Source organism: Gadus chalcogrammus, chromosome 12 (assembly GCF_026213295.1).
Source record: "Gadus chalcogrammus isolate NIFS_2021 chromosome 12, NIFS_Gcha_1.0, whole genome shotgun sequence".
NCBI classification, from domain to species: Eukaryota; Metazoa; Chordata; class Actinopteri; order Gadiformes; family Gadidae; genus Gadus; species Gadus chalcogrammus.
Window position 1 is genome coordinate 32,976,239 of NC_079423.1, and position 14,731 is coordinate 32,990,969.

The following is a 14,731-nucleotide window of genomic DNA, read 5'->3' on the forward strand; positions in this document are numbered from 1 at the left end:
GGGCTGGGGGCGGGCCCAGGGAGGATGGGCGGAGTCAAGAAGAGGTTATAAATAAGCGGCGCAGTGTGTTCTTCCATCACCCCCAAGCACTTACGATCAGGCCTGTCCCGTCACCACCACCACCACCACCATCAGCTGTGGCTCTGAAGCAGTGGGTCAAAAACACACCGACACTGGAGCTGTGAACCTACCGACGGGGTAAGGTCGCTTCTGTTGCATCGGCGTCTGAAAGGATATCGCTAAGGAGCCGTAATAACGTGCCGTATTGTTAGTTAAAAAGGTTTCGGTAGCGAACTGTAGCGTTAGTCAAGGTCCAGTTATCGAGCCGTATTGTTAGTTAAGAAGGTTTAGGTAACGAGCCGTAGCGTTAGACAAGGTTCAGGCAACGAGCCGTTGCGTTAGGACGGGATTTAAAGAACCCTCCGTTCAGATGACGTCAGCTTTGTTTTGCCCTTAGTCGCATTCGGGTCAACACATTACCAAACTGTGTTTTGAACTAAAGGTTAAAAAAAAGTAACGCAGTCACTGCACCGCCTGTTATACCCATAGTGGAGGTGGGTTTCCACTGCACCACCTGGTATATCCACGGTGGAGGTGTAGTGGATCAGTCTGCTGCGCCACGGCTGACTAGTGTTAGCTGAGCGTTAGCTGAGCGTTAGCTGAGCGTTAGCTGCTGCTGCTGCTACACCGTCGGACTCCAATGCGTCTACTCTGGATCCTAAACCACCCGTTTTGTCTTTCAGGGCTCCCGGTTAAAGCACTTGAACCAGCGCAGTGTTATCACCGATCTGCCTGAACCGTTGGACCCACTCACCCACTGCAGCAGCCGTCCGCCGAACAGAAACATGGTGCAAAATAAAACCACAGAACTCACTGGATTCCATCGCTCTTTCAAGGTTGTTAAATAATTTCCAGAGAGAAGGGTTACGCCGCATGCCTAACATTTTGCCAGCCACGATGTATGTATATATATATATATTATACATGTCTCTGTTGGTCTACCAATCTTCATTGGCAACAACGGCCCCGGAGGGAACGTGCGCTAGTGAAAGCGCTTGGCTAGGTTACGTTGGATCCTTGATTTTAATTAAAAACGAATTTATATTTGTACCAAAAATACCTTTTGGTTATTGTTGTGAGCCAGTTCTTGTTGTTTGGCAATGTACCGCGGGTTTATTGTAGTTTAAGGTGAGAGTGCAAGCCTAGAAGTTTTTTGCTTAATAGCGAACACTTTTTCTGATCTTCCAGGGCCAAAATCCCTTTGAGTCAGATGACTTCACTAAAAATGGTTCTCATCTTGATCCATCATTCAATTTCGATTCCCCCCCAAGAAATGGTGAGTATTATATGGAGAATTATGACTAGTGCCAATTCAACATAACCACCATAGCTCAGCAGTGTCTACTGTGTACCAACTGGAAGGGTTTTGGAAGCAGACTGCATTTTTCATAAGAGATATTGGCCTTTGTCTGAACGCAACACGACCCTCTCAATGTTTAGACATACCCTCGAGTCAGCCCATCGACATCCCGGACGCCAAGAAGAGGAACAAGAAGAAGAAGCGTTGCCGAGCAACGGACAGTTTCTCCGGGCGCTTTGAGGGCAAGTTATTGTCCTTGAATTTCATTTATTGTGTTCTTCTTAGCAGCACATATGAAGATTAGAAAGCAGACTCTAATCTGTTGTCGGTCTCCACAGATGTGTACGGGCTCCAGGAAGAGATCCTGGGAGAGGGCGCGTATGCACGGGTGCAGACCTGCATCAACCTGATCACCAATAAAGAATATGCAGTCAAGGTAGGCCCTTGGTTTTACTACATTTGCATAGTATAACAAACATTGCTTTTGTTCCCACTCTAAAGACGTCTTTACGGCTGTGACGGGGTTTCATATGCTTTGTTTTGTTTTGTAAAACCGAGCGCCTCTGCTGGTCCACTCCTACATGCAGTTTTGCAGTCTCACTGCTGCTAGTAAACACTTCCTGTCACATGGCTTGCTCTAATCCGAGTGGCTCTTGGCCGGTATCCGCCCCTTCTCTTTTCTCATTGGCCACGGCAGCTTGAAGCAGGGGAACATTGTGTACAGGCAGCTGTGCCAAAACAACCCCCGTGTGTGAAGGGAGGGTTCTGGGTCCGGCTGGGCCCTGAGTGTTTACCCGGTTGTTCTCCTGCCTTTGTACGGGGCGGGGACTTTCAAGACGTTGGCCTCTGCACGTTTTGAGGGAGGGAATGGCATTGAGAAATCATTTTTTTTTCTCTAGCTAGACCGCAAAAATGGGAGGAGTTTGCCTTCTGATGGAATGTTTCTCCATTAATCAGGTCGATCGGGTGTTCATAAACGGGATTGGTTTGTCACTTTTACATTTCAATAATGGTTAAATATCCCCCAGTAGCGTCATTCAAGGGTGGGAGTTTGGTGTGAAAGGCATATTTAATAGAATTGGAGGTAGTGATCCCCCCAGGCTGTATTTGTTATTAGTTTCTTAGGCATGGATAGCTGGAGCCCTGTGATTGGCCGGTTAAGTGAGAGGGGGATGGAGGCGGTTGCTCAAGGTCGGCTAGGTCAGGTGGGGGCGGAGCCGGTTCTTGCCAGATGTCCGTGTGCACAAAAGGGATTCAAGTGTCGGTCTTCGGTTGTAAATGAGGACCTAGCAGGGAGCTTCTCCCAGAACCCCTCGTTTGTTTTTAGAAAGAGCAGATTGATTTCCGGAGCGGCAGCGAGAGGGCACTGAGTTACTCCCCCCTCCGGACGCAGTGTTACAATGTACCCCCCCCCTCACTGAGTTACTCCCCCCTCCGGACGCAGGGTTACAATGTAACCCCCCCCCCCCCCTCACTGAGTTACTCCCCCCTCCGGACGCAGGGTTACAATGTAACCCCCCCCCCCCCTCACTGAGTTACTCCCCCCTCCGGACGCAGGGTTACAATGTAACCCCCCCCTCACTGAGTTACTCCCCCCTCCGGACGCAGGGTTACAATGTAACCCCCCCCCCCCCCTCACTGAGTTACTCCCCCCTCCGGACGCAGGGTTACAATGTAACCCCCCCCCTCACTGAGTTACTCCCCCCTCCGGACGCAGGGTTACAATGTAACCCCCCCCCCCCCCCCCCCCCCCCTCACTGAGTTACTCCCCCCTCCGGACGCAGGGTTACAATGTAACCCCCCCCCTCACTGAGTTACTCCCCCCTCCGGACGCTGGGTTACAATGTAACCCCCCCCCCTCACTGAGTTACTCCCCCCTCCGGACGCAGGGTTACAATGTAACCCCCCCCCCCTCACTGAGTTACTCCCCCCTCCGGACGCAGGGTTACAATGTAACCCCCCCCCTCACTGAGTTACTCCCCCCTCCGGACGCAGGGTTACAATGTAACCCCCCCCCTCACTGAGTTACTCCCCCCTCCGGACGCAGGGTTACAATGTACCCCCCCCCCCCCCTCCCTCACTGAGTTACTCCCCCCTCCGGACGCAGGGTTACAATGTACCCCCCCCCTCACTGAGTTACTCCCCCCTCCGGACGCAGGGTTACAATGTAACCCCCCCCCCCCTCACTGCCAAAGCAGCGGGACAAAGCCACCGCGTCCACAGTGTTGTATCACAGGAGCGGTTCTCCGTCCATGTTTGCGTCGGCTCTGTTTTGCTGGCAGTTTGTTTACCCCGTAGGGCTTTTGTCCCGCTGAGGGCGGGGCCTCGTCTATTGGACCAGGAGAAGGAGCTGATTGGCCCGCTTGTGCTGCTGACTCAGAGCGGAATAGTGGCGAGGCTTTGGGCTGGCGGAGGCCCTCGCCTCTGCACTAATCCTAGACACACAGTGGGCTATGCTCCATGCGGCTTTCAATAGCAGCTGTAATCCAGCTAGCAGGAAGAGAAACAAGCATGCACTTCCATGCAGACAATAACCGGGGCTGGAAAATCCCGGCCCTTTGCCCTGGTGTCAGCACTCTCTTAGCAGCCCACCCTGCCGCCCTGGAGCACCCACAGAGGATTAGACCCGGCTGCTATATCTGGAATATATTGTTGTCGTCAATGATTTGGATTTGCTGGTTAATTCCTCTTAAAATCTCACTTCAATTAGGAAGTTGGGATCTGGAGTGCAATAGGTATTTAGAATGTATATGCAAACTATATATTAATGAGAGGAGGGGCTGGGCTGATGTCTGTTTGTACAGAAAGGAGGTTAAACCTACTTTTGCATTTGTTTCAAAGGTGCAGGATGATTTATCTGGGGGGCTCAGGGCCCTACTTCAATAAGACTGACCTGCTGGGTCCCCTTTCCCCCTAGAAGGCTCTTGTCTCAACATTAATGTCTGCTCCCTCAGATCATCGAGAAGCGTCCAGGACACAGCCGGAGCCGGGTGTTCCGTGAGGTGGAGATGCTGTACCAGTGTCAGGGGCACCGGTAAGCTCTGCCACCACGTCTCAGTCCAGGACAAAACCGTCCTGGGAGTGCAGGGTTGTTGTACCATCATCATGTCTTATTATTCTTTATCTTCTTAAAGAAACATCCTGGAGCTGGTGGAGTTCTTTGAAGAGGAAGACAAATTCTACCTGGTGTTTGAGAAGCTGAGAGGAGGTTGGTACACACATCAGGCCCTGTGCTCATGCATGCCTTTAAACTTGGATGCAATGGCCCATGGTTGCACAACTTTGTTATTTACGACTGTTGGATGATCCAGTAAGAGTACAATGGAGAGTTTATGAAACCAGTAAAACCTCAATGGTCAACCTGCTTACTAATTGGATGCTTCCTTTCTTTCGAAGGGTCTGTCCTGGCTCAGATCCACAAGAGAAGGCACTTCAGTGAGCAGGAAGCCAGCGTTGTAGTGCAGGACATTGCTAGCGCTCTGGATTTCCTGCATAACAAAGGTAATCTATTTTTCATATAGGACTACCAGGCCAATTCATAAAGAGCTGATGTCTAATGCAGCAGCGTCCCTTCCTCACAGGCATGGCCCACAGGGACCTGAAGCCAGAGAACATCCTGTGTGAGCACGCTGATAAGGTGAGCTCTGGGCTGTTGCGCCATAGTCAAACGCATTATCACAAGTTCAGGAATGGTCAGCAATATTGTGGAATAGCAGGATAAGAATATCTATCAGTTAATTAATCTGTGACATGGTATTCATATAAACCATTAATATCCTTAATGCTTCTGCCATGGCCAGATCTCCCCAGTCAAGATCTGTGACTTTGACCTGGGAAGTGGAATCAAGCTGAACAGCGACAGCTCGCCGATCTCCACCCCGGAGCTCCTGACTCCTGTGAGTATGCATGCTTATGGTCTTTAACTTATCTTTGAACTGTTTGCATGCAAGCTTCTGGTCTCTAACTTCACACTAGGGTTTTTATAAACTCATCCCTTTTAATAAACTTGTACATTAAAGGGAAAGTGTCTGAGGAAGAGTGTGGAATGGTACTCCTGCCTCAAGGTGTTCTGTTTCCTCATCCATGGTGAACAGCAGATTGCTTATTGGATACTGTCATTGGCGTCATGGTCTAGCAGTACAGGTGTAGGACTTAACCGTCACACCTGTTTTCTTTGAAGTAACGTAGTCTAAAGAATAACCGTTGTAATGGGCAGGTCGTGCTGTGCATCGCAGCCCATGTGCTCATCAACCACACTGGGGTAGATGCCAGTCCAATGTGAACATCCTGTTAAAAGGACAGGTTGAAAAAGGCTGAGCGAATTAGGTGAGCAGAGAATGGCTGTATAACCCTCTGAATTAGGTGGGCAGAGAATGGCTGTATAACCCTCTGAATTCAGTGGGCAGAGAATGACTGTAACCCTCTGAATTCAGTGGGCAGAGAATGACTGTATAACCCTCTGAATTCAGTGGGCAGAGAGTGACTGTAACCCTCTGAATTCAGTGGGCAGAGAATGGCTGTAACCCTCTGAATTCAGTGGGCAGAGAGTGACTGTAACCCTCTGAATAAGGTGGGCAGAGAGTGACTGTAACCCTCTGAATAAGGTGGGCAGAGAATGACTGTAACCCTCTGAATAAGGTGGGCAGAGAGTGACTGTAACCCTCTGAATAAGGTGGGCAGAGAGTGGCTGTAACCCTCTGAATAAGGTGGGCAGAGAATGACTGTAACCCTCTGAATAAGGTGGGCAGAGAGTGACTGTAACCCTCTGAATAAGGTGGGCAGAGAAGGACTGTAACCCTCTGAATAAGGTGGGCAGAGAGTGACTGTAACCCTCTGAATAAGGTGGGCAGAGAGTGACTGTAACCCTCTGAATAAGGTGGGCAGAGAATGACTGTAACCCTCTGAATAAGGTGGGCAGAGTGACTGTAACCCTCTGAATAAGGTGGGCAGAGAGTGACTGTAACCCTCTGAATAAGGTGGGCAGAGAGTGACTGTAACCCTCTGAATAAGGTGGGCAGAGAGTGACTGTAACCCTCTGAATAAGGTGGGCAGAGAGTGGCTGTAACCCTCTGAATAAGGTGGGCAGAGAGTGACTGTAACCCTCTGAATAAGGTGGGCAGAGAATGACTGTAACCCTCTGAATAAGGTGGGCAGAGTGACTGTAACCCTCTGAATAAGGTGGGCAGAGAGTGACTGTAACCCTCTGAATAAGGTGGGCAGAGAGTGACTGTAACCCTCTGAATAAGGTGGGCAGAGAGTGGCTGTAACCCTCTGAATAAGGTGGGCAGAGAGTGGCTGTAACCCTCTGAATAAGGTGGGTAACGGTGATCTGGCTGGTTGTTCTGGGTGATGGGGAGCAGGTGATATGATGACTTAAAGCTCTAGGGTGCAGGCCCTGGATGGTCACCATTCTCTAAGCTAGTAGCTGCCAGGATCCCAATCGTGTTGGGGAAACTTTAATGGTTTTGTAACATGGAATGCTATGAAGAGTTTCAAAGTCACTGGTCAGTCCCTTTGTGTTCATGTTATGGCTAGGAGATGTACCACTTCCACCCATCCCACAAAACCTGCAGAAACTAGGTTCAACATTCCATGAGAACCCGGATATGTTATAAAGGAACATTTTACCCCATCACAAGGCCATGTCCTCATGAGGAAGTAAAATACCCTTAAGTTTGAACATTAAAGACCAGATAAATATACCTAGACCCCTCCACATGCACTATCCACAATTGGAGGTTTAAAATAATACCATCTCATCTCATCATGCTCTCTGCCCATAGTTCTCTCCACCAACTAGCCCCGGCCAAACTTGTGAAAGTCTTCCCTTTGTGTTCTCTATACAAAGGGAATGCAGGCTTGTTCTAGCGCCGTAGCCTGTGCCCATTACCTAGCAACTGCTCTGTGATTGGCTACAGCAGCAGGAGGGGATAAGGGGAGGAGTCAACGGCCAGCCGAAGCCTGCACATGCGCCTGTTCTTGTTTTCGTGGCCATGATCACATGCACTCTAATCAGATCCTCCTCGGCCGAGATCACTGCCCCCCTGCCCCCCTGCCCCTCTGCCCCTGGCCCCTGCCCCCCTGCCCCTCTGGCCCCTGCCCCCTGGCCCCTGCCCCCCTGCCCCCCTGGCCCCTGGCTTTGCATTCCAGCCCTCCGCTGTCCAGCCCTGCTGAGGATCGCTCTGCTCGGCCTCCTCCCCACCGACCACGTGGTTCAGCTTTATGGGCTAGGAATGCTTGGGTCGGGGGTCTGTGGGTGGTGGAGGTTAAGCAGAGCGCAGCCTTTTGCTGGATCTCATCAGAAGCTGCAGCTGAAGGTGGTCCGTCTGTCAGCAGGCCTGCTCCTAGTCTGATGTGAGTCTCCAGGGTTACTGAGGCCATGCGTCACACATCAAGTGGAGCAGCCCAGACTTGTTGTTGTTTACCGTGCAGTAACTGCACCCAATATACATGTGAGGTTAAACTCTTGTTTGATAAGACCAGAATCTAAAGCCCTGGCCTCTTTAGCCCTTATCAGGGACCTTGGGAGGCATTCATAGCGGGCTATCTCTAACTGACTAGTGTTTATCGGGATCGGCCCCTTTATGTCAAACCACCACATGGGGGTGCCTAGATAGGCACTGCCTTGATATCGTGTCGCTATCAACCTGCCCGGTCGGTTGTATTATGATGGGCGGTGGTGGCAGTTGAAGGGTTTTATGAGCAGTTTGACCTGTCTCTCTGTGTGGGGGGGGAGGGGGGGGGTGGTCTGTGGTGGCTCCCCCCAGCCACAGTGGAGACGTGGGGGTTGGGCTTCTTGCTCTTCGACAGAGGAGGCTTTGTCTGTCGAGATTCCTTTAGTGCAGAAGTGTATTGCATAAGGCTGTGGGAGGAGCCGGTGGACGAGGTTCAGCTCAGAGCTTCTCTCTGTAAACATGCTCTCGCTCTCTCAGAAGGAAGCCTTTAGGCCCTGAGCTACTTTTATTGTCTTCCCCAGACGATTGTTTGTATACTAATGATGTTAAACCCCAAACAAGGTTGTATTAATACAGTACTAGGACGCGCCATTTTGATTTTAATTCAACATGGAATTTCAACAATATCTTCCCTTTTTACTAAGAAATGGTTAGATACATTCCTAATACACATGCAGTGTAGCAACGCATTTTACGGCATGAGGCCTTTATGAAAATATGATTTTATAGTTGGATAACCCTGAAGTAAAATGGAGAAAATACTTTTACATTCGCGCCTTGCTGAACTTCTAGCCCACTCCCCTTATGAGACTCCGCCCACTCCCCTTATGAGACCCCTCCCCTTATGCGGCTCCTCCCCTTATGCGAGCCCTGTTGTGCAGAAGGAGCACTCTGCTGGGGCCAATCCCCTCCTTGTAGTGAAGCAGGGGACATTCTGCCCTCCTCCCATGGAGCCCAGCGGTCACAATGAGCAGACTCTCCCTGCCACCCGCTGCAGCCTGTATGAATAATGGAGCCTGGGCCTGCAGTGTGGGAGGGGGGCTCTGAACAGATCCTTCCACTGTGGTCTGCCCCCCCCATTGAACTGCCTGGGTCCTAGGCTCCAACTGCAGCTGACGGCCCAGTCTGCAGAACCACCGTGTAGCTTCCACAGGCGGAGCCTTGTCTGGGCCTGAAGGCCTGAGGGCCTTCCTCTCCCTGGGAGCACATGAGGGATCAGCTGCTAGAGTCCCAGTGTCCCTCAGCTGCTAGAGTCCCAGTGTCCCTCAGCTGCTGCGTTGTCCTGCAGGCCTTTCTGAGGCACAGCAGCCCGGCTGTGTCAGCTGCTGTTGTTTCTGGGCCTGCTCAGGGCTCACGCTCTTCCTCTGTGTTGTGACAGTGCGGCTCAGCAGAGTACATGGCCCCAGAGGTGGTGGAGGCCTTCAGTGAGGAGGCCACCATCTACGACAAGCGCTGTGACCTGTGGAGCCTGGGCGTGATCCTCTACATCATGCTGAGCGGCTACCCGCCCTTCGTGGGGCGTTGTGGGGGTGGATGTGGCTGGGAGCTGGGAGAGCCCTGCCACACCTGTCAGGTACGACCACCGGTCCGGCTTTCTATTGAGACCTGAGCCCCCGCCTCGGGTTAAACCTGATCTTAACGGGCCAACTGTAGCCTAACCACCGATGCGTTTATTTGTTTTTCAGAACACCTTATTTGAGAGCATCCAGGAGGGAATTTACGCGTTTCCTGAGAAGGACTGGGCTCGTATATCTTCAAGTGCCAAAGACCTCATTTCCAAACTTCTGGTGCGGGATGCCAAAAACCGCCTGAGTGCCGGCCAGGTGCTGCGGCACCCCTGGGTGCTAGGGGTAGGTCCTCTGAGCGCTGACGTGGGGGGGGGGGGGAGGGATGGAGCCAGTGTCTAACCACGTCCTGACCTTGGTTTTACAGGGAGCCTCTGACACTCTGCCTACATCCATCTTGCATCAAAGGTAAGATCTTTGTTGGCTAAGAAAATGTCTGATCTTTTCACTTTAATAATCTATTGGTGTTCTCATTTCTTCTTCTCTTCTCATTCCACCGTCTGTGTTCTCTTCTCATTCCACCGTCTGTGTTCTCTTCTCATTCCACCGTCTGTTCTCTTCTCATTCCACCGTCTGTCTTCTCATTCCACCGTCTGTTCTCTTCTCATTCCACCGTCTGTTCTCTTCTCATTCCACCGTCTGTGTTCTCTTCTCATTCCACCGTCTGTTCTCTTCTCATTCCACCGTCTGTTCTCTTCTCATTCCACCGTCTGTGTTCTCTTCTCATTCCACCGTCTGTGTTCTCTTCTCATTCCACCGTCTGTGTTCTCTCCTCATTCCGTTGACCCGTTTATCTTCTGCTCGTCAGGACCAGCAGAGCGCGGGGCCTGACGTTCTTCGCCGGCCAGGCCATGGCCGTGAACCGGCAGCTAGCGGAGCAGGATGGCATGGAGGAGGAGGAGCAGCAGGAGGTTCCGCTGGTCATCACAGCCAGCGGCTCCTCCATGCCCCTCTTCCCTCCGTCCAACTCTAAACTGGGGCGCCGCAGGCAGAAGGACAGCGGGCCCCAGGCCGGGCCCCAGACGGGGCCCGTCTCCGCAGCAGAGCTCCGGCAGCTCCTGGCGCCGCTCGTCATCATGGGAGACTGTGCCTGACGCCCGCCGCCCTCTGAAGACCCCTGGTGTATGATCCTCCCCCTGAAGAGCCCCCCCTGTGGTACCTTTAGCTGTTCAGGTCTTGCTGTACATGAGGACTGTTGCCCCTAGCTCTTCTCAAAATGCCTTCTGCTTTTCGGCAGCACACAGAAAAAAAGCACATCCTCCCGGGGCGAGCCCAAGGTAGAGCCATGTTATTATAACATGAACCGTGTTCTACCTGTGGGTATAACATGAACCATGTTCTACCTAACACGGTTCATGTTATAATAACATGCCGTGTTCTACCTGTGGGTGGAACACGGTTCATGTTATAATAACTTAAGCCGTGTTCTACCTGTGGGTGGAACACGGTTCATGTTATAATAACTTAAGCCGTGTTCTACCTGTGGGTGGAACACGGTTCATGTTATAATAACTTAAGCCGTGTTCTACCTGTGGGTGGAACACGGTTCATGTTATAATAACATGCCGTGTTCTACCTGTGGGTGGAACACGGTTCATGTTATAATAACATGCCGTGTTCTACCTGTGGGTGTGCGTGCCCAGCCTGCCGTGGAGGGCGGCTCCATGTTTGGGTTGAAGTAAAGGAGGTGTTGTTTTGAGTTGGTTTTATTTTTTTCATACACTTCAGGAGCAATTTAAACTAATTTCTTTCCAACCAAGACACCAAAGGACAACCTGTTGTGCTGCTTCCACATGTTACAACTGGATCCACTGTGAATTAAGTTATCGGGAATGTTCTCTAGCCTGTATGTATACGCAGAGGTGGCCCGAGTGCACATGCATACAGGCTTATATGCAATATGTAAGATGAAGGCTCTTTTGTCCAGAAGGGATTCCATGTTAGAGCTTGAAGGGCTATACTCCACACTGTCCCTGCCTGGTGCAGTCTGTCGGGGGCTGGCTCCTTAGTCTATTCTTTAATCATATCAAACTTCAATTCTAGCGCTGGAAGTGTTAAGTCTTGGTGATTTTCATTTAATTGACCATGCGAAGTCTGAATTAGTTTTCCGAGGCTGGATGTAAAAGTTGAAGACCTATTTTAAGCATTTTCTTATCGAGAAGCAGTATGGAAAAGACGGCGTGAACGTGTCCCACTGCGCGATGGTTTGATGCACTGTGGGCAGAGTGGTTCCATACCCATGACCAGCTGTGGAAAATCATCTCTGTTGTGACGGTTTGAAGTCTGATCCCATTTGGCTGCTGGGAGCCTGATTACTGGGGCTCATCGAAGGCTTCCACACAGACGGTGGTGAATAATTGATGCTTAAGGTAGACATTATCGGTGGACTTGTTTGATCTTCGATTGGTTAAATGAATGGATGAAGCCTTGCAGAAGAAGTCAATGGTTGAGGGCTCAAAGCGGTCTGGGGGAGTCCGTCTGTCCAGCCAGCCTCGATGCGCTGCTGAACCAGGCAGTGCAGTCCAACTACCAGCAGTCACTCTGTCACGTACTAAACCACCAAGCAGTTTTACTTCTCTGGAATTCCTTAAGTGTCCATGTTTTGATACGTTGCCATAAACAAGACTCCTTGTGCGATGGCCGACCGATTACCTCGCTTTGTTTTTCTTCCTCTCCAGTTGTTGCGTAACTGCAGGTGATGTCTGCCTGTTTGATTCTTCTTTGTATTCTCCTCTCCACAAACCAGTCAGTATAGCTGTGCTTCAGACCCCCACTAGAGGCAGGAGGGAAGCTGTTTTCAGGGTCTCTTTCCGGGGTTTAGCCGTTTGTCCTTTCTGACGTTGGCGCATCTCAAGCCTTTTGTTTATGCCATGGATACTGCTTCACCGCAAATTATTAAATTAATAGGATATGAGGTTATATATTTTTGTTGGTATAACTAAATTAAAATGGAAAGACATTCCAGGAAAATCCAAAAGTACGAAGTCTTCCAAGGTTGTAGAGCTGTATTGATAAGCTTACTTTTGTTTTTCATGTTTAGAGACTTGCTGCCACCTCCTTTGGGGTGGCCGTGATGCTTTGTCTCCGTGGTGTTTCTCGTGCCGGTGCTGTCCATGGTCAGGCCGTGATGCTTTGTCTCCGTGGTGTTTCTCGTCCAGGTGCTGTCCATGGTCAGGGCGGACACGAGTTCTTTAATCTTCTTCAAAATATTTTATTTTTTTGCGTTTGGTTTCTGAAAGGTCTGAGTTCTGGGGTCCGAGAGAACGACGAGTTGAGGTCTTCTGGAGCGCCGCATGCCCAGGGAAGGCTTTGGATTTTATTTTTATATCCTTTTTTTGTTGTATCTTCTTGTATGCCAACATGTTGGCCATCAGTTTGTTCAGAATAAGGTTGATTCTTTCCGACTCGTGTCATGGGGTTGCCAGACGCTGTGGTCAGCCACCAAAGAGGAGCCGTCAGGCTGAGATGGGCCCTAACCCTAACCCTATGGCCCACCTGGGATACATAGAACCCGTCTGTCCTTGTATGTGGCAGCCCTGCTGTGTGCGGTTCTGTTGTGGTGTCACTGGACCCATTGTGCTGATAACAGGACACTGATTGTAATACTTTGGGGGGGGGGTCTTTGTGCATCATTACGGGGTGTTATGTCTTATAGTAAGACTTACTTGAATTTGTGTTTGCAGTCGCAGTACTTTGCAACCAATAAATCTCTAAAGAAAATGCGTTAGGGTGATTAAGGTAATCTATGGGTATACCCACACTATTCAGTATTTCTGCCTTTCTCTTCCCTTGATTGAAAAGTTTCTATCTACATTTTCAGGTTTCTGATTCTCAGAAATGCACACTAGTCAGCCATACTCCGATATCCTTTTTTGGTTATGGGAGTTTTTGTTGGTCTTGACCATTTCTACTTGGCGGTAATTTGCAGTAACTTTGGACTGCCTTTTATTGAGTAGAGGGTAACATTATCCATTCAGCTCATACGTGTTTATATATACTTTTTTTTTTTTTAGAACAAAACGGTCAATTATGACCCACAATTTGAATGTAGCCCAAAGGCTTACCAACAGCGATAAATTGTTCTGACATTTGAGTCGGACAAGCAGAGGTCCAATGAATATTTCTCCTTTTCCTTTTTGGATGTGATCTGATCGACCCAGAGCCCATAAATCACTTAAAGATAATGTAAATACATCCTCTGAATAGGAATAACATTTTGATTCGAAATAAGCACTTTACTGTACCATGCGAATGATTGCAGTTCACTCGAAGCAACATTTGACTGTTGCTACAGAATTTTGTATCGTTTTCTACAAAAAATGCAATAAAAATGCTTTGAACCACGTTTCGTTTGTTTTATCTTGGATCCAAAGGCAGAAACTTTCCCAGATTGTTTCAGATTCAGTGACTTGCATCAACTAAACATAAAATAAACAACGACTAGCCAATTTCATGACACAATCACAAAGACGACCGCTGTTAATGCTCCGAAAACGGAAATCACGTCAAAAGTGCAACTCGGAAGTCTGGCGTCCGAGGATCCAGGAACAAATAAGTGAGGTAAGGAAAGTGTCGAATGTCAAAGGGATCTGAAGGGGTGATTGGTGGCAAACGTAAACCACTAACCCTAGCCCAGAGGAAGCAGAGCCCGGACGTCGCCACCCAAAAGTAGGCTTGCGTTTCCTCGTCAGGGGGGTGGGGCCCGACGGACTGACGCAACCCGCCGTAAGCTCTGTCCCGACTCCCGTTCCTCCGGACTGATGGTCTCAGGCTAAATGCAAACTGGGCGTGGGGGGCATATAAAGAAGAGTTACAAGGGAGTTTCCTCTTAGTCTACAAATGGCTTGCATCTCATACGATATATTTAAACACGACCTGATACTCCTGGTATGCATGCCCAACTTGTTCTGCAGGCCACAAGCATATAAAAGACAGCAATAAGAATGATGCACGGCCACAGAATGATCACTAACTTAAAAGCCACAATAATTGAATGTTGAATGACTCAATATCATGTTGCGTTGTCTAGGGCATGAGACGCCACAGATCGTAAAAGATTCGTTCTCCTGTTTCGACGCGACGGATAACCACCGAATCAATAGAGGAACGCAAGTCTTCACTTTAGGCTACAATAAAGATATATGTGGCTCCTTTGGATCTTCAGCGCCGCCTGCTGGTGGAACGCTGGACTGTCTTGAGTCGTAACAGCACTACTGGTCGTCGCAGGGACCGTTTATTTATAGGGCGCCATAACCATTCATAGCGCTTCAAAGAGGAAGAAAACACATTTCACACGAATTAAAGATCATTAAATGCAATTCATACATTATTATACAATGTATTTGTTTAGG

General features: G+C 49.7%; 1 protein-coding gene across 1 annotated transcript; it reads left to right on the forward strand.

The window, feature by feature from the left end:
• The first annotated feature begins 72 nt into the window (after positions 1-72).
• Positions 73-13,390, forward strand: mknk2b (MAPK interacting serine/threonine kinase 2b). The gene is made up of 14 exons (XM_056603447.1): positions 73-198; positions 744-896; positions 1,249-1,336; positions 1,501-1,602; positions 1,699-1,796; positions 4,315-4,394; positions 4,495-4,568; positions 4,757-4,861; positions 4,942-4,997; positions 5,161-5,256; positions 9,194-9,388; positions 9,501-9,665; positions 9,748-9,788; positions 10,189-13,390. The coding sequence occupies exons 2-14, from the start codon at positions 846-848 to the stop codon at positions 10,472-10,474; spliced, it is 1,437 nt and encodes a 478-aa protein (XP_056459422.1). The 5' UTR covers positions 73-198; positions 744-845; the 3' UTR covers positions 10,475-13,390.
• The last annotated feature ends 1,341 nt before the right edge of the window (positions 13,391-14,731 follow it).

Bases quoted from the DNA above. Each gene is read 5' to 3' on its own strand.
- mknk2b (XM_056603447.1), top strand. From the start codon at position 846: ATGGTGCAAAATAAAACCACAGAACTCACTGGATTCCATCGCTCTTTC. The intron at 1,603-1,698 runs GCAAGTTATTGT...CGGTCTCCACAG, and splicing joins TTTCTCCGGGCGCTTTGAGG to ATGTGTACGGGCTCCAGGAA. The intron at 4,569-4,756 runs GTTGGTACACAC...TTTCTTTCGAAG, and splicing joins GTTTGAGAAGCTGAGAGGAG to GGTCTGTCCTGGCTCAGATC.